This window comes from Crocodylus siamensis, chromosome 3 (genome assembly GCF_052110815.1).
Source record: "Crocodylus siamensis isolate JL-2025a chromosome 3, ASM5211081v1, whole genome shotgun sequence".
NCBI lineage: Eukaryota > Metazoa > Chordata > Crocodylia > Crocodylidae > Crocodylus > Crocodylus siamensis.
The window spans coordinates 23,014,444-23,041,038 of NC_143397.1; the positions used below are offsets into that span (position 1 = coordinate 23,014,444).

At 46.7% G+C, this 26,595-nt stretch overlaps 1 protein-coding gene across 3 annotated transcripts in view; it reads left to right on the forward strand.

Moving 5' to 3' along the window:
- Positions 1–26,595, forward strand: part of RAI14 (retinoic acid induced 14) — a 128,245-nt gene that overhangs the window by 67,855 nt on the left and 33,795 nt on the right. For all 3 annotated transcript variants that reach the window (XM_090037918.1, XM_090037921.1, XM_090037919.1), the window contains exon 3: positions 2,926–3,056. In XM_090037918.1, the coding sequence (XP_089894044.1) occupies positions 2,926–3,056 (131 nt within the window). The remainder of the gene's footprint in view (positions 1–2,925; positions 3,057–26,595) is intronic.

The following is a 26,595-nucleotide window of genomic DNA, read 5'->3' on the forward strand; positions in this document are numbered from 1 at the left end:
TATCACTTTGTGTGGGAGGCTGTGGGTATGTGTGGGGGGGGTTGGAGCCTGGGGAGAGGGGTTTTTGCATACCCTGGCAGGAGTGGGGTACAGTGGGTCAGGAGTGAGGGGCAGCACCTGGGCTAGGGGGGATGTGGCTTGGGAGTGAGGGGTGCACACAGACTCAGACTGCCCAGCAGGTAAGTGTGCGGGGGGAAGGGGCATGGGGAGGGCAGATCGAGGTCCCTGTAGTGAGGGAGGGAGTAGGGCAGGGGCTAGGGTGAATGGGGCCCCAGGGCTGGGCCATGTTGTGGGACAGAGCTGTGGGCAGTTCATCCAGGGGTGTAAGGGTGCTGCTTCTGCCTCTGTGCATACCCCCAGGTATGAGGGGCACATGGCCCCCCAGATTTATGCGCAAGGCAGAGGTGGGCTGCTGCCATTGTCCTGGGAGTCATGCGATGCCATGCTGTGCCTCCTGCCACTACGCAGGTAGGGGATGCGGCTCCCAGGGCAAAGGCATCAGGGCACAGAGCCCCAGCACACAGGAGCAGCCCACTTCGGCCTCGCACCCAAATATGCCTCTCCTGGGGTGCTGACAGCAGTAGGAGCCCCCCACCCCCACACACACACTCCTGGATGAGCCACTCGCAGCTCCATCCCATGGCTAACCCCAGCCCCGAGGCCCCGTTCACCCCAGCCCCTGCCTCTCTCCCCCCGTGGGGGCCTCAAACTGCCCCTTCCCTGCTACCCCCTCCCCTTCCCTTCCCTTGCCCCTCCCCATGCCCTTCCTCTTCACAGACATGCCTGCTGGGCGCTGCTCTGCATGACGCCGGCTCTGCCATGGTGACAGCAGCGGAGCGGAGCCCGGGCGCAGGCTCCAAAACCACACACGTGATTAACGCATTAAAAAAATTAACACGAATAACAATGAATGCGTTAATTGTGTGCGTTAATCATGGTTCATTGACAGCCCTCCTATTTATATTATAAAACTGCTAAGTATTGCATTCTGCCAAAGGTCTTCAGCAAGTCTTAATTTTTTCCTATAGCTCAGTTTCCAACAATTGGAGAATTAGTGCTGGTTATTTCAGGTCATGAAAAGATCTCAGGTTAGCTTTTTTTTGTCTGCCTTTTGTGTGTTAATATTTACTGTTCCCAATTTGTAAAATTGCTTTCCAAAAATGAGAGCAGGTACTTTCCCTGCCTCTGAGTCTCCCTGTAGGTTTTCAGAAGGTTTACTGTTGTACTTCTAAATTTCTTTAAATCCTTCCCCCCCCCTCCCCCCCAACTTTGTTAGAAAAAAATAAATAAAGCATAAGCAAGGTGAATTGTGAAACTACATAGGGAGAAAGCACTGTCACATGGACAGGATAACCCCACTTTAAAAAAATCATATAATAGAGTTATTAAGAGATATTATTAACAGGAAATACCTGTCAAAAAAACCTTATCAAAAATTTGTTTCAGATAGTCTGCCTCTTTGCCAGGCTCCCATGACCATAGTACCCAAATATGCCTATAAGTTGATGATACCAGAACAATTGACAAAACTAGTGCATTTAGAGTTTGCAGGAACTAGGGTCTGTATCTGTGCTGCATATTAAGAATATAACTTGATCCACTAACCAAGACACTTGCACTGCAGAGGGTGTGGACCCATGACATGTTACTTCATAGTAAGTGATCCCAGTACATTTTCTCTGTGTAAATGTCCTCTGCAGTAAGAAGTGGGTGCCTGTGCACTAGATGAGAGGCAGCTGGTTTGCGCCAAGTGGATGGTGACAGTCGAGTGAAATCAGCAGTGGTAGAGAACATGATACATCCAACAAAATAAATCTACTTTGGACTTCCCCCAAAATGGTCATCCTGGTCACCATTCCTACTTCCTCCTTCACCTACTGCCTCGTTCCATACGATTTGCTTGTTCTTCTTGCAGTGTTTCAACCTCTGGTAACTCTTTCAGATCCAGTTCTTCTATTACCTTAAAAAAAATTGCTTGAATTGTGGACTTTCAAAAAAACTCCCCCATAGTTATACTGAGAGATCCAGGCATGCTTATATGCTCACTGTCATGGTTGAGCAGCCTTCTGTCGCATCCATTTTTCAGTATGTCTGTAGCATGTTGTGGTTTTATGTAGGATCTTAGTCTAACATGAGTCCTGACTCCTTTTGCTTGTGAGCTTACTGGGGAGGGAGAAATGATGAAAGTTTCTTTTTGGTTAAAAGGTGGCTCTCTGCCTGTGTGTTGGGGGATAGTGCTCCATGCTGGAATCTGTCTGGGCTAGATAATACCATGCATCAGGGCAATAAAAATGCAATAAACTTGGTTGCAATTTGTAAAGGGATACCTCTTAGCCTGTTGTTGTGGCTCTCCTACTTGTTGTTAAGGTTCCTGCAGGTATGTGAGGAGGGGTGTCTGTCAGGTTACAGCATGCATCACACTTCTGTCTCGCATAGCATATTGGGGAAAAAAATTATAGCAGTTGACCAGTATAGTGCTCGTACAAAAATTGAAACTAGAGGAATTCAGATGAGATCACACACAAACCTCATTGAACATTAATGAAGCAAGTGGATTTGTTTTTGCCGTATAGCGTTAGAGTGAATTTTCCACATTAGCAGTAGACTTCCAGGAGTAAGCTGCAGGCTGATTACCTGGCACTGAGGTAACAAATTGCAGAGGCCTGCTTGTTGCCCTGGTAGTTTAAAAGAAATTCATCTGATCTGACTTGAGCTACTGCTAGTCCTTGAACACATGCAACAAATGATCCATTTTAAGTTACTGGTAGGCACCTCGAACATCAACAAGCAAGCAGCGAGTGTTTTGGTTTTTTAACTGTTTTTTATTTTCCCTTTAAGAGATAGTAAATGAGTGGGCAGGGGGAGTTGATGAACCCTGGAGAGATCACCAGGATCAATTTCTCCACCTGTTTTCTTTTGCCACAGACGAACGAGTGGAATAAAAATGATGACCGGCTGCTGCAGGCTGTGGAGAATGGCGATGCAGAGAAAGTGGCTTCGCTGCTGGGCAAAAAGGGAGCCAGTGCCACCAAACAGGACAGTGAGGGCAAAACTGCGTAAGTCTTTCTGCTCTAAGCTGGTCTAGCATGCTCAAGGGAGAGGAAGGGGGGAGACCCCTTGGATTCATGTTTCCTTTACAGGATGACCTTGAGAGCAGCAACTATGAATCAAAGATTAACCTGGAATTATGCCTCCTTCCCTGCTCTTCCCCACCCCAGCCTAAGTACCCAGCGTTACAGACCATTTTCAGCTTGTGCGTGTCTTCATTTACAGTTTAATATTAACCAAATGCCAGTGCAGGATGTCAGTGCTTTGAACTGCCGTGCATCCAAGTTGCTGTCCTGGCTGGAGTTCTTTGGGGCAAGGCTCCAGAATGTTATGGGGCAGTCTGGATTATAAACTCCAAAAAGGCATTAAGTGTTGGGAGCCCCCCCGCACACACTGCCCCCAGGCCAGTTGAGTTTAATTTGCCTAAACTGGAGTGAAAACTGCTGGTAACTTTGAATGGGAAATTTTTTTAGGAGAGTTAACCACAAAGATATTGGCACAAACCACTAGTGAAAAACCAGCCACCAAGGGACCACAGTCCCTTATACCTTCCCATTGTATGTAGAACAGAAAACCTGCTTCATGGACGTACGAGAAATGTCTTACTTCTTAGCAAACTGGTAGAAAACAAGTAGATTTTAAAGGCTGCGGGGAGATGCAGAGAAAAATAACCATAGTTTCTTGGAAGAGGCAGCTTAAGATGGTTTATGCTAATATGGTTTTAAGAGTCTACCTTTTAGGCTGTATTTATGGAGTCGTGCTCTTGCTCCTTGCTTGGTTTGTTTCAGTTTGGTGCATCTGTTTTATTTCGATTTGGCATATGAAAAACTGAGTGATGGCATGGACTCCTAATGACCTGAAATGACTTACCCATGGAATTCCTAATTCCTAATTACTTCAGCTGGGCTTTCTCCTCATTTTAGTATGGTTTTAATTAAATGGCATTATGTACATGCTTTGTTTTGAAACAGAGAATCAGACATCATTTAGTTGTATCTTATCAATCAATTGAGCTCCTGTAATCACAGATATGTCTAATGTTCCACTTTTTACTTTTGTCTGCGTAGCACTAACTTTTAGAATTTCTTCCGTTGTATCCTCCATTGTAGCTAGTTAACCTTTCTTTCTGTGGAAGGTTTTATGCATGTCAAAAGCAATATCATAATACAAACTGGTCTGTAAAACCGATGGGAATTAATATTATCCATCAAGATCCATGAGCCTGTTGTTTCTCAAGGTTTGTTGTCACTCCAGGGCCATGTTGCAGTTTTCTTCTGCAGCCCTAGAGGTAATGGCATTTGGGAGGAGGTATCAAGTGAGGCTCCCTAGGGGTTCGCACTGGGTAAAGTACTGATCAGTATATCTTCATTAATGATCTGGATGATGGGATCAAGTACATGATTATCAAATTTGCAAATGACACCAAGTTGGCTGGAGTTGGAAACACTGGAGGACAGGGTAGGATCCAGAATGACCTGTATAGACTGGAGAAATTATCTGTAATCTGTCTAATGAGATTCAACAAGGACAAGTGCAAAGTCATGCTCTTGGCTGGAATAGTTGCATGTACAAATGCAGACTGGGGAATGGTGCAGTACTGAGGCTGCAGTTCTACAACGAAAGGCCCAGGGGTTGCAATGGACCATAAACTGAATATAAGCTAACAGTGTGCTCTTGTTGAAAAAAAGCCAACAGCATACTGGTTAATATTAATGGAGGTATCACTTGCAAATCAAGGGAAGTGATTCTTCTGCTCTGTTCAGCACTAGTGAGGCCTCACTTGGAGTACTGTGTCCTGTTTTGGGCTCCTGAGAGGCAAGACCTATGAAGAAAGGCTGAAAGAACTGGGTTTATATAGCTGAGAGAAGAGGAGACTGGGGGAGGGATTTGATAATAGTCTTAGAATACCTGCGAGGTGATTGTAGAGAGGATGGAAATGAACTTTTCTCTGTGGCTGTGGAGGACGGGACTAGGACTAACAGCCTCAAGCTGCAGCAGGAAAAATTTAGGTTGGAGATTAAGAGGAATTTTCTAACAATGATGGTGCTGAAGTATTGGAACATGCTACCTAAAGAAATTGTATAATCTCCATCCTTGGAAACTTTCAAGAGCAGTTTAGACCAGGGATCAGCAACACCTGGTGGATGCTCCAGTGTGTGGCATGCAAAGGCATTTTGCTTGGCACATGCACCTTGCATCTTCTCCATCACCTGTGGTGAGCAGCCTGGGCTCCACGGTGAGTGGCAGGGGCCTGCCCAGAGCCCAGGCTGGCTGTGGTAGGCAGCCAGGAGGCTGCACCAGAGTCTGTAGAGCTCCAGTCCAGCTCATTACCAGCAGCAAGTGCATGTGCACCTCAGGGCAGAGAAGGGGCTGGGGCTGTGCTGCCAGAACAAGGATCGGGCCCCTTGCAGCTCCCCCACTACAGTCTTACTAGTCGAGGTTGCAGGTGTTTTTGGCACTCTGCCCAAAAATGTTGCCAACAGATGGTTTAGCTGGGGTGGTTTAGTCAGATGATCCTGTCTGGAGCAGGGGGCTGGACTAGATGACCTTATGAGGTCCCTTCCAGCTCTACTTTCTTGTGATCCTATATCCATTGCAAGCTATAATACTTTAGTTTGTAACCATGAGGCTAGCTGTCCTCTTAGCTCAGAGGCATCTTTGTGACTTTTATAACAATGCCATTATTTGTTCTAAGCAATTAAAGATCTGTGTTCTCACTAGTCTGAAAGGTTCATTTACCTAGCATTTGATTTAAAATATTTATTTGTAGTAATTTCAAAGCCCGACAGAGCACCAAAGTAAATGCTGATCCTTTTATTTGGCTCCATTTGTTTTATTCAAGACCCTGCTTTCAACCCTTACTCTTCCTTGCATACAGTGGGAAACTTAAGAAATGCTTAAGTTGTTTCACCGCTGAAAAGACAGAGTCTGACAAATGAGGAAATTGTTGGGGGCAGGTCTGGAGGAGTACACATACTCGAGCCCATATTAGTGTGCCTTGTTGCTGTTGAGCTATGGCTCATGAGTTTGTGTCATGGTGTCTACCCCTTTCCCTCCATTTTCAAGCTTTTCAAAAAGGTTTTATGCAGCATATTTTTTCAGACAAAAACCAAAAAGGATTTGGACTTGGTAGCCCAGCGAAGAGGTGGTTCTTCCTGACGGGAGGGTGCCCTGAGTTCTGGCTCCTACTCCATATGCTACTGATTTATTCCATCCAATAAGTATTTAATGTAAAATGCACAAACAGCATTAGGAGCAAGGGCCAGAACTTGAAGCTCCCTTCTTCCCAGAGGAGAGGTGTCCTCATTGAGCTACTGTCAGACCACAGCCTGGAACCAGGGCCTCAGCCCGACCCAGCCTGCCACTCTGCAGCCGTCCATCGGACTGGACAAAGCTAGCCTGAAGCTGCCCTCAGGACCTAGCCATCTACCCTCTCTTTCTGACTGGGAGGGCGGTTAAGTATTGACATAAGCTACCAAGAGATTTTGTGGAAACTTTATCCTTGGAAATTTTCAAGGGCAGGTTAGACTGACATTTGACTGAGACATTTAGTCAGGGATGACCCTGTGCCAAGCAAGGGGCTAGACCAGATGACTTCATGAGATCCCTTCCAGCCCTGCTTTCCTGTGATCCTACGTGCAGTAGCTCTAGGCCAGTCACTGAGGAATCTTTCATGCCAAAATGGACACTTCAGTGAAATCTAGACGTCTTAAGTAGAAGAGGACCACTACTCATTTTGAAACAGCAACTATCTCCTTAGAAGGCAATTTCGAAACTGCATTTTCCCTCACATCACAAGTTTCTATTAACACTCCCTACCAACTTAGCACAAAAATGGAAGATTTTTGTCCTTTAAAAAGGTTGAGTTCTGGGTATTATAGAGGGTAAATGTGCTTTAGCACTATAGCTGACTACAACCGCTCTCCAATTTCATACTATGCACTGGCTGTATTGTAGTAGCAGGTCTGCATGGTCACATAGGGGAAAAGTTATTGGGATGAATGACTTATTGACTCCTTTGGGTGCATGTTGAAATATGCATTTATAGAACTGGGCTGAAGGGGACTAATCAAAAGAACCTAATGGATTAAATTATGTAACAAATTCCATATGTGATTAAATACTGTGAGATGGAACATGCTTGACAGTGGAACATTGGAAACCATAATATTTTTGCATGACAGATTTGTTTGGTCTAACACATTCATGTTTTTTCTTTAAGATAGCTGTTCCTATTAAGATCTTTGTCTTTGTTTTTTCCTTAAAGAATCTTTTGAAGTGTGGGAGGAATAAATCGTTCTACTTGATGTTGCTTGTATCTGAACTGAAGCACTGCATTTAGTTTTGGACACGGTATAGTTCTAACCAAAAATGCACAAGTTACAAGACCTAGAAATGACCTAAGAAACCTGGAAGATGACACTTTTCACTCGCATGCAATGGGGCTGCTATAAGGAGGAACAGAATCAAATACTCCGATTAGTTACAGAAGCCAAAATAATAATTATAAAAGCCTTTAGTCTACAGCAGGGTAGGTTGAGTGACTAACTCCTAAGATGTATGCAGTGAAGCAAAGAGATTTCACCTGCTCAGGTAGGAATGGAGGAGGAGACTAGACTTGCTAATTACTCCAATCCCTCCACTGAGTGAGCACAAAAGCACAAGGGCTGGATCCAGTAGAGGACTTAAGCCAGGGGCAGGCAATTATTTTGGGCGGAGGGCTGCTTACTGAGTTTTGACAAGTCACTGAGGGCCGCATGACAGGCAGCCAGGGGCAGATAAATATTAATTTTATAAATTTTTTAGGGGTCTCGCGGGCCAGATAGAATGGCCTGGCGGGCCACATTCAGCCCACGGGCCACATTTTGCCCAGCCCTGACCTATGCTCTGTACTGCTTAACTATAAAGGGCCAAATCATGGTGGTGGTGTCTATTGTTAGGCCTACATTTTGCTGTTGGCTCTAATCAGCAGAATTCAAAAAAGGAATTGTGTTGAACATCTTTACAATTTGAATGGAAACACGCAAGTGCCTTTTGGTCTGGATTCTCAGCAGGCAGCACGCTGTGAGGTGTGAAGAGTGCTCCTATCCTTGCTGTTGTCTCTAGCCACCCAGATAATTAGGAAGGTGGGAGATGCAAGTTTGAATTTTCTTGAACGGAAAGTCTGATGTATGAAATCCCTCCACCTAGGCAGGCACAGCTCTGCCTGGCTTTTAATAAAGCTGAGGCATCTGTCCAAAACTGCCCCTGATCAGCTATGTGCAAAAGCAAAGCAGCAGGAAGGAATTGCAGGACCAACAGGGAAGTGTCTAGAGAACATATGCGCCTCAAGTTGAGTGGCTGCTGAACAGGGAGGTTTTTAATCTCAATTTTGGCTTTGTGTTATGGAGCTCTTCCTGAGACCTTTTCTGTATCTGGTCACTATGCTTTTTTTTTTTTTCTTTTTTAACTGGAAAATAAAAAATTTTGTTGAAGTGAAAATGTAGATGCTGATGGCCAGGATTTGCCCTAAATACCAATGAATCTCTCCAGAGCAGGATTTAGAGTTTGTGGGAGCCAAAGAAACTCTCTTGGCAACATTTGTAGCATTCTGTAAGGCTGTGGCAGTTTTTAGACTTCAGAGGTTTTTCGCTTTCTCGCAGTCACTCTTTTTGATGAACACATGCATGTAAATCAGCTTCACTGCCATGGAGCAAATCCACCTTTGGTGCGGGCTGGTGCAAACCCCGTTTGTGCCAGAGCAAACTTATGCCAAACACGTTTATAATTGAAATTGGACTCTTCCTGGCAGCATTTCCAAAATGGTTCTAGGCTTGTTTTCTATTGTTCCTTCTTAAAAAGCTTAAATACTTTTTTCCAATTTGGATGTTGACCATTTGAATCCCAGATAAGCTTTTAAAAAAAAAGGCCGTTGAAGCCAGGCTTCATGCGGCTTATTTCACAGGACAAAGTTTTCAAATGGATGGTAATTTAAAGAAGCTGCTCTTGAAGAAAATTCACGAATAGTTTGCAATGTATAAATGGCAGCACTTCCATGTCCTAAGGCTGTTCTGTCTCTGTGCCAGTACATTACTGCTAAGTTTGCATGTTTCTACAAGATACTCAGTTACAATAGAATTAAATGCTTATGCCTATTAACTTGAAACAAAAGGCCTTAGTAAACTTTTAACTGCAATTGCATCAGTGCTTGTTAAATAAAATGAGGACTGACAATGGCACAAAAAGACCAAGAAGACTCCAGAAATGCACTTCTAGGGGTTTTCCCAAGACCATTATCAATTATACTCTGTAGAGATAATAAATTTAGATTTTGATTTGAACCAGAGCATGCATAGCTGCATACTCCAAGTCCATGTCCTTCATGTTTATTATGTACATAATATTCATTTGATCCTGTCACCATGTTGGTCTTATTTGAGCTCTATGTCACTTCTTTCACCCTAGCTTTTCATCTGATACACTGCTACTGAAGAAGTCTTGCTTTGTCATGCACATACAACCTCTGACCCAAAAAAAGGTGTAGGGAAAGTAGCTCAAATCAAATAGTTTAATTAGCCAATTAGGAGTTAATGCAAGTGCTGAAATGACAATGGACTTTCTCTTCAGTGCAGTTTTATTTTTCATATTCACCTTAACAGAAGCACAGGAAAATGGGGCGGGGGGCGGGATTCTTGTCAGCCTTTTAAATGTTTCTATTTTCCAGACTTTCTTCATCTACTTTGCCCATAGCATACCATGAGAAACATGAAAATCTGAAGTCAAGTGAGTCCCAAGAGAGAGCAAGTCTTTATTTTATAAAGGGAATTTTTTAACAAATGAAGACATGCTACAACAAACATTTTTCCATTTGAGCAAGAATAATTCAAATAAAAGCAGTTTAGATAAAGAGATGAAACCTTAGAATTAGAAAAAAAAAATTGCCCTGGTGATACAAGATTTGTGATAAACTAAGGAAAACTTTCCCTGAGTCTTTTTTTCCTTGTCACCAGGATATTATAATGGAATTTAAGTTTAAAAGATGTATACTTCTATAAATTGACTACATCAGTTGCCAGTACTTGTGTATCTTATATCCTTGCATAATTAATAGACATAATATTAATGTAAATTGAATGATGCCAAGAATAAGCAGTCCTCTAATAAAATTAATTCAAGATGGAACAGCCTGACAAATATAAACTGAAACTATTTTAAGACTTTCTAGTACGACTGAAATCCTTCTGGAAAGGACTTTGTATGGAATTTTTCAGTTTCTCTCGGTATATGCTTATGGGGATGGGTGGGTGGGGGGGAGAGTCCTAAAGCTCAAATCTTTAATTAGCTTATGATTATATGAATAGCTTTGAGGTCCAAGAGACTCTTGCTGTGCAAGTCTTTCATATACATTACATCCTGTAGATAACATCTCAAGATCTGAGGGACAAATATAGGCTGATTATTCTTCCTTCAGGTACTACCCTGCCTGTTCCTCTTTGAGTTGTTTTTTCATTCATAATTAACACTTTTTTATAATCCATTCCATTTTATTATCTCTTACTGGGTAATTATATCAGAAGAAAATACTTGCAGCTTTGAGAGGTATTCACATGCCTAGCAGGCATCTCAGTCTTGTTCCAATGACATTTGAGCAATCCTTCCTCCATGGACCATAGGATCAGATTGGTAAAATATGTGATACGCATTCAAGCAGCCTATGATGTTTAATAGGGCAAGAACACTTCTCCTAACCAGCCACAGTTATTTAAAACCTTTCAGGCTTGGGACAGAAGTTGCACATAAACCGGTTTAAACCTGTACCAGAACACAAGTTTAGTGTACATAAACCAGTTTCAAAATGGCCGAAACTGATTTAAGATAGACCTGGTTGAATGTAGTATCAAGCTTAACTGATCTGGGTCAAACCACTTTCATAGATGCTAGAGTCAGAAGGGACCTCAACAGATCATCACATTTCCTGGGCAGGATGACCCCAGCCAGATGCCTATCCAGCTGTCTCTTAAAGACCCTCAAGGTAGGGGAGAGCACTAGGTTCCTTGGAAGCCTATGCCAAATTTTGGCCACCCTTACCCTGAATAAGTTTTTCCTGATATCTAGCCTAAATCTGCTGTCTGTAAGTTTGTGACCATCTACCCCAGATGGGGCTCAAACCCACAATTCCTGACTGAGGAGGCCAGTGCCTTATCCATTAGGCCATGGGGGGCTTAAGTGAAACTTTATGCAACTTCTGTCCCAGACCCCTTCCTGGTTTAAGTTGATCAGGAGTCCCCCAGCTTGCTCTGCAGCCCTGGGCTGTGTTCTCCCCTCCAGAAAACAGGGCTGGCCCTACCTCTGCTTTCTAGCTGGGAGTGGGGGCATGGCCAGACAGCCCTGAGGGAAATGGAGCAGGGAAGGGTTTTTCCCCCCTCCTCTCTCCCACCAAGGGACTGCAGCTGAGGTCTGTCTGGCTGGGGTGTAGCAGCTCATCAGGCATTCACCCCCCTTCCCACTCCAGCAGCAGGGGCATAGCCAGAGCCAGCCACCATGGCGCTGCCATCTGCCCACCTCTCCTGCAGCTGAGGGGCAGGGGACTGTGGAGTGAGCTAGGCCAGTCTGTAGGTGCCGCTGGGGGTAGACGCACAGGATGGTCAAGCAGTGGGCTGCCCGGGCTGGCTCAGAGGCCCCAGTGAGTCCAGAGCTTAGTAGCCACCTGCAGCCACACTACAGTCTGTCCTGGCTGGGGCTGGCAGGGCTCTTCTGCTTCCCTCACCTCCAGCTGCCGCTCCCACTGCCACACAGGTCTGGGTGGGTGTGTGGAAGCCTTAGGCCCATGGCTTCTGCCCAGCGTATGGAGCTCTGACTGCTTTCCACCCGTCCCCACCTCCCCGCAGGGGCTGCTCATTGCGCCGCACAAGCAAAGTGGGCAGAAGGCAGCCAGAGCTCCAGGCACTGGGCAGAAGCTGCAGGGCTAAAGCTGGCACCCACCCATCCAGCTCTGGCCAGGCCCTCCTACCGTGCAAGCAGAGGGGAAAGCTAGGCAGACCCTGGCTGGGGTCCTGTGCCTGAGACGGGAGTTTAATCCCTCTCTGCCCCTGTTCACCGAGGTGCTGCCCAGCCAGTGTCTGGCTTTGGGGACAAGCCTGGTAAAGGCTGCTTCCCCTCCAGGCACATGCCGGCTGGGGTCCCTGCAGCCAAGGGTGGGGGTTTAAACCCCTTCCCAGTCATACTTAGTGGCCTGCCAAGGCCTGGCCACACCCCCCCAGTCAGCTTCCCTCCAGCCTTGCAGCTCTGCGGAAGGGAAGGGAGGGCTCAATCTAGCGCCTCCCAGCTTCTAGCCTGAGCCACTGCAGGCATGTGCCTGCATTTCTGGAATTAAAAAGTTCACTTGCCAACCAGTTCAATCTATGCAGATTAGACTAAGCTACAAAGACTGAATCAGTTCAAACTCAGCTTTTTTTGAATGTCTGTCTATAATCTCAAAGGTCTGTGCGACCAAATGAACTGTATGTGCAGACTTTTATTATACTTGCTTGCCGACTTCTAGTTTAAAAAGGTGTTCAAATCTAGAGAGTCAAGAGAAAAATGAAAAGAAAAAAAACCCTGCAGGTATTGGATTTGATTTTTTTTCTTTTAAAACTTAGTGAATTACCAAAATAGTTTCAGGGTGTGGATTGATCTGGTGTGTCTGTCTTTTTGTCAGGATCATATACCTGTAAATGAGGTATAATTGAGAAATGCGGTTGCTGTGAAATGATAAATGGGGAAGTATTGCCATGACCTGATGAAGTTTTAATGAAAATTAGTAATTCCACATTATTCGCCTGTCTTCAAATCTATTTCCTCCATGAATAAAAAGATTTGGTATAAAAGTTGCATTATTTTTTTTATAGAAAGATTCAATCTTATGCACAGTCCTTTAAATCTGGAAAAATTGGCTGTATTTGAAACTTAAAAGTTGAATAGATTTTAAGTGTGCCCTGTACTTTGAGCTGTTGTGATGGCTGTACCTACTTTCATATGGTTATGGACATTCTTTCACTTCTGTTATCAACATAGACAATTCTCAAGCTTTGATGGCTTTTTGTACAGCAAAAGTTGGTTTCAGGTTAACTTTTTATCGAGAAATTTCCGAGTCTTTTACACATCATGACTCCATGTTCCACTCAAAAGGTTTGGGATATTCTTTCCAAATTTCAAGGCTCCTTTCAGCTAGGAAAACCAGGCTGAGGAGGTTGCAATAGCTTGAACCTGCTCATGACTTTCCTGGGGATCTTGCCATTTAGGTTGAAAATCTAGAGGCTAAAAGAAGTGTGTTGCAAAAGATGAATACATATCTTATGACTGTTCATGTTTTATAGGTCTCTGGAAGAACATTACCAGAAACATTTTCTTTTTTTTCCAGTTTGGCCTAGAGCTGAGTAAGAGCACAGCAGTCATTTTAGCATCCTAAGGACTTTTGCGATGGATTCAACTTCATATTTCTTGATTTATTTATTTTTTAATACCCTTTCATTCAGCTCACCTCACCCCAAGTAATACCATTTCAAAACTTAATATGATGAATTGAAATTTTGAACATTGATGCTTACACTTAATGGTGAATGGAATGGAAGTTCTTCGGTCTAAATCCTCCAGTGAACCAATAGTAATGCAGTAACAGGATGTGCCAAAGAAATTTCCATAAAAATGAGATGTTGGAATACAAGTTAAGAATGAAAAATATAAGGCTTTTGGGGATGCTAGAAACCTCTCTGAAGAGCATCTGGGGGGGATATTTTTACTGAAATTGAAGACTAAAATTGGGAGTCTGCTACTGTCCAGCTCTTGAACTGTATGATGCAGTCATCTTCCCCTGCCCCTTAAGAAAACAGCTGTTCAGTAGGCTTTACTTGAGGTGCGTGTGATTTAAACATGCTAGGAGGCATGGTTGGAGAAATCTGATTAAAAACAAAACAAAAAATCCCCTCTGTGACTCTCTTCCAATCACTTTACTTCATTTTGTTGAAAAGGTATGTGGAACTTTTTCTTGGTGGGAAGACAGGTTTTAGTGCTTATGTAAGGATTATGCAATACCAAATGCTCAACACACGCGCACCCCCCAGCACCTAGCGTGGGATACTTGGCACACTTGGGATAACTTTCCTCAGTGAAGAATAAGGAATAAAAAATGTCCAACTGTATCTTTTTGCTACAATAACAAATACAATAAAAAATGAACAACAAATGAAAACCTTATAAAGAAAACTGTTAAAATCACAATATATACATATAAGCATACAAATGTGGCGACTGAGTTTGAGTTAGCCAAGGGAGTCAAGGACAATAAGAAGTCCTTTAGGTATGTAGGGAGCAGAAGAAAAATAAATGAAAGCATGGGGTCCCTGATTAACACCTTGGACAGCTGGTATCAGACACTCCGGAAAAAACTAAACTCCTGAATGCCCACTTTACTTTGGTATTTCATTGGACCAAGGGGAAAGACAAGCGAGATAAGGATCACAGGGAACATGGGGAATGATAGCCTTCCCACTGTGGATGCTGAGCTGGTGCAATACCAACTAGAAAGCTAGACGTTCGTAAGTCAGCAGGACCAGATGGACTTCACCCGAGAGTGCTGAAGGAGCTGGCTGAGGTCATTGCAGAACCCCTGGCAAAACCATTTCAGAAATTGTGGTGCACAGGGGAAATCCCTGAGGATTGGAAGAGGGCCAACCTTGAGCCCATCTTCAAGAAGGGGAAAAGGGAGGACCCTGGCAACTATAGGCCAGCCAGCCTAACCTCTATCCCAGGGAAAATCCTGGAAAAACTCATTGAAGAATCTGTGTGCAATATGCTTGTTGAGGGTAAGATTCTGAATGACAGCCAGCATATCTTTGTCATGGGTAGGTCTTGTCTTACTGATCTCATCTCCTTCTTCGAACTTCAACAAGGACATGGAAAGACTTGAGAGGGTCCAGAGAAGAGCCACCCGTATGATCAGGGACTTGCAAGACAAGCCATACAAGGCAAGGCTGAGGGACTTGGGCCTCTTCAGCCTATAGAAGAGAAGGCTGAGAGGGGACTTGGTAGCGACTTACTGCTACATCACATCAAGAACTCAGTGAACAGTTGTTCATCAGGGCACCCCTAGGGATGACCAGGACCAATGGATACAAACTCCTGGAAGGCCTCTTCAGGCTCAATTGCAGGAAAAACTCCTTCACAGTCAGGGTGTCCAGACTGGAATAAACTCCCTCCAGTTACCTACCCTGGAAATCTTCAAAAGGAGACTGAACAGTCACCTCACTGGGGTCACTTGACTCCAGTTGTCTTTTCCTGCCTAGTGCAGGGGGACCGAACCCAATGATCTACAAGTTCCCTTCCGCTCCTTACAATCTATGACCTGGGTCCACAGGCCCCTGTCCCTGGCAGGAGGTGGTGGCAGCTGCAGCAGAGTAGAGCCCGGCTGCCCCCCTGCTGCCTGCCTGTGGCGGGCTTGGGCAGACTGCTCCCCACCACAGGGAACAGGCTGCGCATTTGGGGAGGCCAGGGGGGACCCGCTCCCCCCAGATCTGTGCGCAGAGCAGGGGCTGTGCACTACCTGCTACAAGTTTCCACCCTACTGCCCTCCCCCAGTGCCTCCGCAGCCTGGCGTGCGCAACCCAGCACTACAAAGAACAGCAGAGCTGTGCCAGAGGCTGCCTGCCGCTGCGAACTCTGCACTGTCCTGGCGAGGTGTCCCCTGCCTGCATGGCTGCAGCGGTGGTGGCAGTACAGGGTTGTGCATAGGGGATGGAGGCAGCACGGAGCTCACAGAGGCGGGCAGCTTCCTGGCCCCACTGTTCCCTGCAGCGCTGGGTCGTGGAGGAGCTGGGGGAGGGCCACAGGGCCGGAGCTGGTCTCCAGGCTGCCTGGGGCCATGTGCATATACATGCACATACTCGTGACTGTCTCACTGACCTTCCTAAGATGGATGCATTTTGGAAAATGCTGTCCTGCAATACAAGGGGGTTACACTTAAGCCTTATCCCAGGTCTTTAAAGGCTCCAGAAGAAATTGGTTAGAGTGGTTTATACAATATCCGATGTGGAGACTGCCCTCTTGCTTTGAGAACTGAAAGTTGAGACCTCTTACAGATACTGCTCCAAAACATTATTTGATCCTGTCATATCTGTATTTACAGAGCAGACTCCTTTAATTTTAGCTTTAGTCTTCAACTAGCCAGTTATATTATTTGGCACTCCTACTAACTAATGATTTGTTTGGTATGTTTCTGGGATACCTTCCTGACAAGGTTAACAGTGGGAGATAACAAGGTGGCTGTTCCTACTGCCCTTGTCAATTTGGCAAATCCTAGTCTTGAATGGAATAAAGGTCTGTCTTTCATATTTAAAGAGAAGTAGTTAGCCATGTTAGTCTAAAGTCAGTCAAGAGGCAGGGCACATATTCATCTTTATAGACTAAGTGTATAGAAAGAGTATAAGCTTTCACAAATCCAAGTTCACTTCATCAGATTGCTTTTCTCAGGCAAAAAAACATTAAAAACTAGTTTGAATGGGAAATTGTGGAACAAGAAATCATCCGCATGCTTGACTCTGTTAAGTATGGTTTAAACAGGGACTTTGGATTCTTATCTCATTACCTGGATTTGCTTTTGTGACTCCCTTTGTTTCTGTGGGTTTTCTACTCGCCTGCTTTCTCCCTCCCAGCATTGTCCCCCTCTTGCCTCCCCCACTCTCTTTTATATCCTAATTTCCCTCTCCGTCTTACACTCTGCTTTTTTCCCCCTTTCATGGCATCTTGATGAAGTGAACTTGGGTTCACAGAAACTTGTGATCTATATATATAGATCTTTAGTTAGTCTGTAAAGGTGCATATTTACCCTGCCACCTTTCATATTTAAACAAGATACTGGGTATCTAGTCCGTTTGTTGTTCTGACTGGCTGTCAAGCTGTTGGATCCACGTAGGCTTTGTTCACCCTAGGCCCTCATAGTTTTAAATGTCTGATATCAGGAGCGCAAACTATATTTCAGAGCTTGTAGACGTAGGATTTCTTTGTAGTTGATAAACCTGAGATGTTGCCCCTGTGGATTTTTATCACAAATCTTGTCCTTTTCTGCTGTCTGACTGGGGAGGCACTTATTCGAACATCACAGGACTGCTTACTGTGTCTGCAAGAGAAGCAAGGTTGATGTCAGCCCAGAATTGCCACCACTTTCTGTGGCAATATTTTAATGGCCCAATGTTGTCTAAACTTGACATGGACTGTAAGAATGTTAAGTCCCTGAATTGTATTGAATTTACATGGGGCCTGAACCTCTTTTTCCTTTAAATACAGAAAATATTAATACTATCAGAGAGATCTGAATGAAAATAAAGACTGAAAACCAGTCAGTCTCACCTCAGTCCCTGGAAAAATCATGGAGCAGGTCCTCAAGGAATACATTTCTAAGGACTTGGAGAAGAAGAAAGGGATCAGGAACAGTCAGCATGGATTCACTAAGGGCAGGTCATGCCTGACCAACCTGATTGCTTTCTGTGATGAGATGACTGGCTCTGTGCATGTGGGGAGAGCAGTGAGGAGAGACCTGATATACCTTAACTTTAGCAAGGCTTTTCATACAGTCTGCGACAACATTCTTGCAGGCAAGCTAAGGAAGTATGGGTTGGATGAATGGATTGTAAGTTGGATAGAAAACTGGCTGGATCAGCAGGCTCAGAGAGTAGTAATCAATGGCTCGATGTCTAGTTGGCAGTTGATATCAAGTGGAGTGTCCCAGGAGTTGGTCTTAGGGCTGCTTTTGTTCAGTCTTTTCATCAGTGACCTGGAAGGTGGCATAGACTGCACACTCAGCAAGTTTGCAGAAGACACCAAGCTGGGGGGAGTAATAGATATGATGGAGGGTAGGGCTAGGATTCAAAGAGTCCTTGACAAATTGGACGATTGGGCCAAAATAAATCTCATGAGGTCAGTAAGAAGAAGTTCAAAGTCCTGCACTTCGGACAGAAGAATCCCTTGGACTGTGACAGGCTGGGGGCTGACTGGCTGGGCAGCAGCTCTGCAGTAAAGGACTTAGAGCTTACAATAATAATGAGTCAACATTGTGCCTTTGTTGCACAGATGGCTAATGGCATACTGGGCTGCATTAGTAGGAGCATTGCCAGCAGACTGAGGGGAGTGATTGTTCCCTTCCATTTGGCACTGGTGAGGCCACATCTGGAGTACTGTGTTCAGTTTTGGGGCCCCCCACTACAGAAAGGATGTGGATGAGCTGGAAAGAGTCCACCATAGGGCAACAGAAATGGTGAGGGGGCTGGGGGACATGACTTATTAGGATGGGCTGAGGGAACTGGGCTTATTTAGTGTGGAGGAGAGAAGACTATGGGGGGATTGAACAACAGCCTTCAACTCCGTGAAGCGGGGCTCCAGAGAGGATGGAGCTGGGCTGTTCTCAGTGCTGGCAGATGACAGAACAAGGAGCAATGGTCTCAAGTTGCAGCAAGGGAAGTTTAAGTTGGATATTAGGAAAAAAACTTTCTCTTTGGTAGGAGAGTAGTAAAACACTGGAACAGGTTACCTAGAGAGGTTGTGAACTCTCCATCCTTGGAAGTTTTTAAGAGCTGGCTTGACAAAACTTTGGCTGGGATGATCTAGTTGGGGCTGGTCCTGCCTTGAGCAGGGGGTTGGACTAGATGGCCTCCTGAGGTCCCTTCCAACCCTCATTTTCTATGGTAGTACTTGTGTAAGCTTTTTAAAATAGCCCATGTTCTGTTGTCCTTGGACACTGCTTGTAGATGTTCTGTCAGTGGCTGTACTTCTGCTTGTATGTCCCTCACTGCCAGTGCCATTGCTCACAAAGATTTGGGGGTTGTCCTGGTGGGGAATGGCAGTTATGTAGCTTATCCTGTGTGCTATAACTAGGCAGCTGTGTACTATAACTAGAATCATCATGGCTCCTGTTGTCTCTTTTACTTTATTTTATTTAGAATTTTTACTGCTGCTTTGCAACCAGTAGAGGAAATGCAAAAACGCCTCATATTTTTAATTTCATGTATTAACGTCTCGATGATGGAATGCTTTATAGAATAAATATTTAAATCCACAAGAGTCTATTTATCAATTTATAAGGGTGCCAGATCTGAGGCCTGAAAAGAAAACATTTTAACAAACGTTCCTTAACTATTTTTCTTGAGCTAATTCTTGTTCTGTCATGCGTGTCTGCCTGGCATACATTATACAGTGTGCTCTTTAAGAAAAAGCTATATTTATCAAGTACGCTCTTGGGAAGAGATGAAGTGAACACAGTGAAATTATGGCTTTCCTTTACATAAATATTTAGAGTGGCATTATAAATGTTTACAGTGCCATGAGTATATTTCTGTTCTGCAAACTGAAGTCGGCTTAACTGTAAAGCAGTATGTCAAATGCATAGAGGTCAAACTGCGCAGTAGCACCAACAAATACCTTTTCTGTGACATCACTGAGCAGTAGCTTAACACTACTGCGCAGTAACATTGTGTCACGGTTGTTGTCATGCAATGCTACTGCACAGTAGTTTCAGGCTACTATGCAGTCAGTATCTCATGCAGATGCAGCCAGTGACTATGAAATGATAGAGATCAAGATCGTAAAGGAGGGGAGGAGGAGAGCAGCAGCATAAGGACACCAGGCTTCAGACATGCAGACTTGGCAAGCTCAGGGAACTGGTGGGCACTGGGCAGCATCCCCTGGGAGGCAAGTCTCAGGGGTAAAGGAGTCCAGGAGAACTGGCTGTACTGTAAGAAGGCCATCTTAAGGGTGCGGGAGCGAGCTATCCCAATGAGACAAAAGAAAGGGAAATGCAACAGGAAACTAGCTTGACTAGATAGCAATTTCTTCAGTGAGTTGAAACTCAAAAAGGACTCCTATAAAAAGTGGAAACTCGGTCATAATACTGGGAAAGGGTATAATAGTATCGCATGGGCGTGCAGAGACAAAATTAGGATGGCCAAGGCACACTTCGAGATGTAGCTGGCAAAGGGCATCAAAGGCAATAAAAAGGGATTTTGCAAGTGTGTCAAGAGAAAGAGGAAGATCAGAGAGACCTTATGAAATGTGGATGACAGTCTATTGTGAATGATGCTGGACCTTTTTTACTTCAGCCTTCACAAATAGGGCCAGCTACCAGATGATGAGTGGAAGAAAAAGCTGGGAAGTACTTAGAGAAATTAGATGTTTTCAAGTTGCAGGGCTGGATGGGATGAACCCTAAGGTGCTTAAGGAATTGGCTATGGTAATTTCAGAGTCACGGCTATCTTCTTTGTGAACTTGCAGAGGTCAGGTGAGGTCCTGGATGATTGGAAAAGGGAAAGTATAGTGTCCACCTTTAAGAAAGAGAAGAAGAAAGATATGGGGAATTACAGACTAGTCAAGATACCTGGGAAGACTGTGGACCAGGTCCTCAAGGAATACACACTTGATCTGAGCCAAAAGGCTGAGAAGCGATGAGAACAAGGTGATCAGGAACAGCCAGCATGGATTCACCAAGACCAAGTCATACCTGACCACCCTGATTTTCTTCTATGACAAGGTGACAGGCTCTGTGGATGAAGGGAGGCCAGTGGATGTGATATAGCTGGACTTTAGCAAGGCTTTTGACATTCTCCCCCACAACATTCTCATTAACAAGTGAAGGAAATACAGACTAGGGAAACTATAGGCCGGTTAGTCTCACCTCGATCCTGGGCAAGCTGTTCAAGAAAATTATACTGGCACACATCCAAGAGGGGCCAGCAGGAGACTGCATGCTTAGGGGCAACCAACACGGGTTCATCAGTGGCAGGTCCTGTCAGACCAACCTGGTGGCCTTTTACGATCAGATCACCAGATCATGAGATGCAGGGGTAGCAGTGGTTATAGTCTTCCTGGACTTCCGGAAGGCTTTTGACACTGTCTCTCACCCTGTTCTCATTAAGAAACTGGGGGGCTGTGGTGTAGACACCCACACGGTCAAATGGGTCGCCAACTGGCTGGAGGGCCGCACCCAGAGGGTGGTAGTGGATGGGTCCTTCTCAACCTGGAAGGACGTGGGCAGTGGGGTCCCCCAGGACTCGGTCCTCGGACCCACACTGTTCAACATCTTCATCAGCAATTTGGACGAGGGGGTAAAAAGCACCCTGTTCAAATTTGCTGATGACACTCAGATGTGGGGGGATGTGGGCACATTGGAAGGATGCAACAGGCTACAATCAGACCTAGACAGGTTACAAGAGTGGGTGGACGAGAATAGGATGGGTTTCAACACAGACACGTGCAAGGTGATGCACCTGGGGAGGAGCAACCGGCACCATACCTACAGGTTGGGGAACTCCCCTCTTGTCAGCACGGAGGCAGAAAGGGATCTGGGGGTCATCATTGACTCCAAGATGAACATGGGCCGGCAGTGTGGAGAGGCAGTTAGGAAGGCCAACCGCACCTTGGCATGCATCCACAGATGCATCTCGAGCAGGTTCAAGGAGGTGATCCTCCCCCTCTATGCAGCACTGGTCAGGCCGCAGCTGGAGTATTGCATCCAGTTCTGGGTGCCGCACTTCAAGAGGGATGTGGACAGCATGGAGAGGGTCCAGAGGAGGGCCACTCATATGATCGGGGGCAGCAGGGCAGGCCCTATGAGGAGAGGCTACGGGACCTGAACCTGTTCAGCCTCCAAAAGGGAAGGCTGAGGGGGGATCTTGTGGCCTGTTATAAACTAGTCAGGGGGGATCAGCAGGCATCGGGGGAGTCACTGTTCCACCGAGCACTGCGAGGAGTGACCAGGAATAACGGTTACAAGCTGGCAGAGGGGAGATATAGGCTAGCTATCAGGAGGCGCTACTTCACAGTCAGGGCGGCTAGGGTCTGGAACCAGCTTTCAAGAGAAGTGGTGCTGGCTCCTACCCTGGGGGTGTTTAAGAGGAGATTAGATGAACATCTTGCTGGGGTCATTTGACCCCAGTGCTCTTTCCTGCCATGGCAGGGGGTCGGACTAGATGATCTGCTCAGGTCCCTTCCGACCCTCCCTTGAACTACCAGGCCCAGCAACAGCCAGCGAGCCCAGACCAATGGTCAAAAGGGAGAAACAGGTAAGCGATGGGGGACGGGGCATTGCTGAGACTAGGGGGTCAGTGGGCACAACCGTTGGAGGCCTCAAATGCCTCTACACGAATGCTCGAAGTATGGGGAAGAAGCAGGAGGAACTCGCCCTCCTCCTAGCTGTCACCAGCCCTGACATAGTAGGGATCACAGAAACGTGGTGGGACTCATCGCATGACTGGGCGGTGAGTGTCAAGGGCTATAGGCTATACAGGAAGGACAGGATAGGAAGGAAAGGTGGAGGAGTAGCACTCTACATCAAGGAGGAATATACTTCCTCGTTAATTAGCAAGGGGGTAGAGGGGGGGCACTCTGAGGTGCTCTGGGTTAGAGTAAAAGGCAGTCCAGGGGAGAGAGACTTAACGGTGGGAGTCTACTATAGACCTCCCAACCAGGGAGAAGAGCTCGACCAGGAATTCTTAGGTCAGCTTACAGAGGCAGTGAGGGCTAAGGATGTGGTCATCATGGGGGACCTGAACTTCCCAGACATCTGCTGGGAGGAGCAGTCAGCCAAGTCTGATCGCTCACGTCGGTTCTTAGCCAGAGTGCAGGACCTCCATTTAACCCAGGAGGTGCACAGTCCCACCAGGGGAGACGCCTTGTTGGACCTGGTGCTGGCCACGGGTGATGACCTGGTGAGGGGGCTGCGGGTGATGGGCCACCTGGGAGACAGTGATCATCGCTTGCTGGAATTCACCATCCAGCGTAAGGTGGCAAAGGGCTGCAGCAAGGCAACAGCCCTAGACTTTAGGGGGGCTGACTTCAACAAGCTAAGGAGGATCGTTGGGGAAGCGCTGAGGACCCAGTGGGGAAGGGAATCAGATGTCGAAGGTGAGTGGTTGCTCCTTAAGGAGACGATCCTCCATGCCCAAAGGGAGGTAATCCCAACAAGGGTCAAAGGGAGCAGGAGGGCACATAAACCCCCATGGCTCACTAAGAGCATCCGGGAATGTCTCCTTGCTAAAAGGGAGGCATATACCCAATGGAGAGATGGGGTCATCACCAAGAAGGACTATGTTACAGTCGCCCGAGGATGTAGGGGGGCAGTCAGGAGGGCCAAGGCAGAGTTGGAGATAGGACTAGCTTCCCGGATTAAGGACAATAAGAAGTCCTTCTTCAAATACATAGGGGGTAAAAAGAGGGTCCCGGGTAATGTGGGGCCCCTGCAGGACACGATGGGCAACTTAGTCATCACGCCAGATGACAAAGCTAACATATTTAACGATTTCTTTGCCTCTGTCTTCCTAAGTAGGGACCAGTTCAGCCACCTCCCTGCTGGGCCCCCCTCGGGCCCCGAGAGAGACACGCCTGGGCCAAGGGTTAGCGAGGAGTTAGTTAGGGTACTTCTGGAGAGGCTGGACGTGTTCAAGTCCGCTGGTCCGGACGATCTTCACCCTAGGGTTCTACAGGAACTGGCCGAGGTCATTGCGGGACCCCTGGCGCGGCTCTATGAGCACTCGTGGTGCTCTGGCGAGGTGCCGGAGGACTGGAAGAGGGCCAATGTGGTCCCTATCTTCAAAAAGGGAAAAAAAGAGGACCCGGGAAATTACAGGCCAGTCAGTCTTACCTCAATCCCGGGTAAGCTCTTTGAAAAAATTATCCTGGCACACATCCAGGAGGGCCTTGCGGGGGAATGCATGCTTAGGGGCAACCAACATGGGTTCATCAGTGGCAGGTCTTGTCAGACCAACCTGGTGGCCTTTTACGATCAGGTCACCAAATCATTAGACGCAGGGGTTGCTGTGGATGTAGTCTTTTTGGACTTCCGGAAGGCTTTCGACACTGTCTCTCACCCTGTCCTCATCAGAAAGCTGGGAGACTGTGGTGTCGATGCCCACACGGTCAAATGGGTCGCCAACTGGTTGGAGGGCCGCACCCAGAGGGTGGTAGTGGATGGGTTCTTCTCGACCTGGAAGGACGTGGGCAGTGGGGTTCCGCAGGGCTCGGTCCTCGGGCCTGCACTGTTCAACATCTTCATCAGTGACTTGGATGAGGGGGTAGAAAGCACCCTGTTCAAGTTTGCTGATGACACTAAGATGTGGGGGGATGTGGGTGCACTAGAAGGGTGCAATAGGCTACAAGCTGACCTTGACAGGTTGCAACGGTGGGCGGATGAGAATAGGATGGGGTTTAACACTGATAAGTGCAAGGTGTTGCACATGGGGAGGAAGAACCGGCACCACACTTACAGGTTGGGGAACTCCCCTCTTGCCAGCACGGAGACGGAAAAGGATCTTGGAGTCGTCATTGACTCCACGATGAACATGGGCCGGCAGTGTGGGGAGGCAGTCAAGAAGGCCAACCGTACCCTGTCATGCATCCACAGATGCATCTCGAGCAGGTCCAGGGAGGTGATCCTCCCCCTCTATGCGGCACTGGTCAGGCCGCAGCTGGAGTACTGCGTCCAGTTCTGGGCGCCACACTTCAAGAGGGACGTGGACGATATGGAAAGAGTCCAGAGGAGGGCCACTCGTATGATCGGGGTCAGCAGGGCAGGCCTTATGAGGAGAGGCTACGGGACCTGAACCTGTTTAGCCTCCACAAGAGAAGGTTAAGGGGGGACCTTGTGGCCTGCTACAAACTGGTCAGGGGGGATCAGCAGGTATTGGGGGAGTCCCTGTTCCCCCGTGCGCTGCCAGGAGTGACCAGGAATAACGGTCACAAACTGGCGGAGGGTAAGTTTAGATTAGATATTAGGAGGCGCTACTTCACAGTCAGGGCGGCTAGGGCCTGGAACCAGCTTCCAGGGGAAGTGGTGCAGGCTCCTAGCCTGGGGATTTTTAAAAGGAAGTTAGATGAGCACCTTGCCGGGGTCATCTGACCCCGGTGCTCTTTCCTGCTAAGGCAGGGGGTCGGACTAGATGATCTACCTAGGTCCCTTCCGACTCTAGCTACTATGAAACTATGAAACTATGACCCTACCAACTATGAAACTAGATGAAGGTACTGTAGCACAGATATATAATAGGCTCGGACCATGATATTCAGTAAGTAGTTATCAATGGCTCAGTGTCTAGTCAGGAGAATGCATCTTTTCCGGGTCCTCTATTGTTGGGACTGAGTGCATGCTTAGCAAATTAGCAGACAACATTGAGGTAAGTGCAGTTGCAGACACTCCTGAGGGTACGGCTAGGATGCAGAGTGACCTGGATAAACTGGAGAAATGGTCTGCAGTCGACACAAAGCAGTTCAGAAAGGACAAATGCCAAGTCCAGCACTTGGAACAGAATAACTGCATGCAGAGATACAGACTGGGGAATGACTGCCTAGATTGCAGTACTGTCAAGAAGGACTTGGGGGGTAATAGTAGATTAGGGGTATTGAACTCTTACAGCCCTGCCAGCTGAATGAGTGTTGCTAGGCTGGATGGCATGCCAGAGCCAACATGCAAGGCTATCAGGTGGAGCTCCATGTGCAGCATGCTACCTGTACCAGACCCCTGTACTTAGGGGCTTGTGTGTAGGTAGCACATGGGCTGGAACTGGCACTATGGGTATTTCATGCAGCTTGGCAGGGCTGGCATGGGGCACACAGGCCAGGCTGTGCTGCCGGACCTGCCCCAGAGCACTGACTCCAGGGTGGATCCAGATCGGGTTGTGCCAGAGTCAGCGTATAGGCCTGGTCCAGTAGGGCACAGAAGGACTAGCACATATTGTCAGTGGTATACAGGGCAGGGGTGACCTTGCATGATGCCTGCAGCACGGGGCCCAGCATCAGATGTATGCTGCATCTAGTACTCTGCCAGGCAGTGCTGTGCATGGGCTCCAGCTTAGCCCCATTCTGTCCAGCCCTGAAGCCAGCCCTCTGGAACTGGTCCACCAGCCTGCAGCCTGTGCTCCATTTGCCCCATCCCTCCCCAGACCATGTGCTTGAGGGGTCAATCACTGGAACAGGCTGTCTAGAAAAACTGTGGACTCTCCACCCCTGAAAATGTTCAAGAGCAGGTAGGACAGACAGTTGGCTAGGATGGTTTAGTCAGGAATTATCCTGATTTTGAGGTCCCTTCAAGCCCTACTTTCAGCAGCATTTGTTGTGAAGCCCCAAGGGCACGCAGCCAAACAGCCTAGATCTCATAGAAAGGGTTCTGCGTGGGCTGGGCAAGCAAGGCAGAAATACCTGTTGGTTCAGTGTCTCCTGGGGCTTTGTTCCTCACCATATAAAGGCTTATAATGACTTTGTTCATTTATGCATGTAGGTTAGACACAAAATGTATCAAACACCCTTCTAGGTTATTTTTTCTCTCGGGGTATGGCTTTGAATTCTTTTTTGTGTATCGTATAAATCACAGTCCATCAAGGTAACTATTGAGAAGTCTTCCTTAAATCTACTGTAGCTATTAGTCACTATACTCCTTGACAAGGAGACCTGGATTGGACTTGCTTTTGAATAATTGCAAGCACTTCCTTTCCCATAGTTCTCCAGCTCCCATCCTTAAGGACAAGGAGCTGCACACTGACTGGGAACATGTGGCCAGGTCCC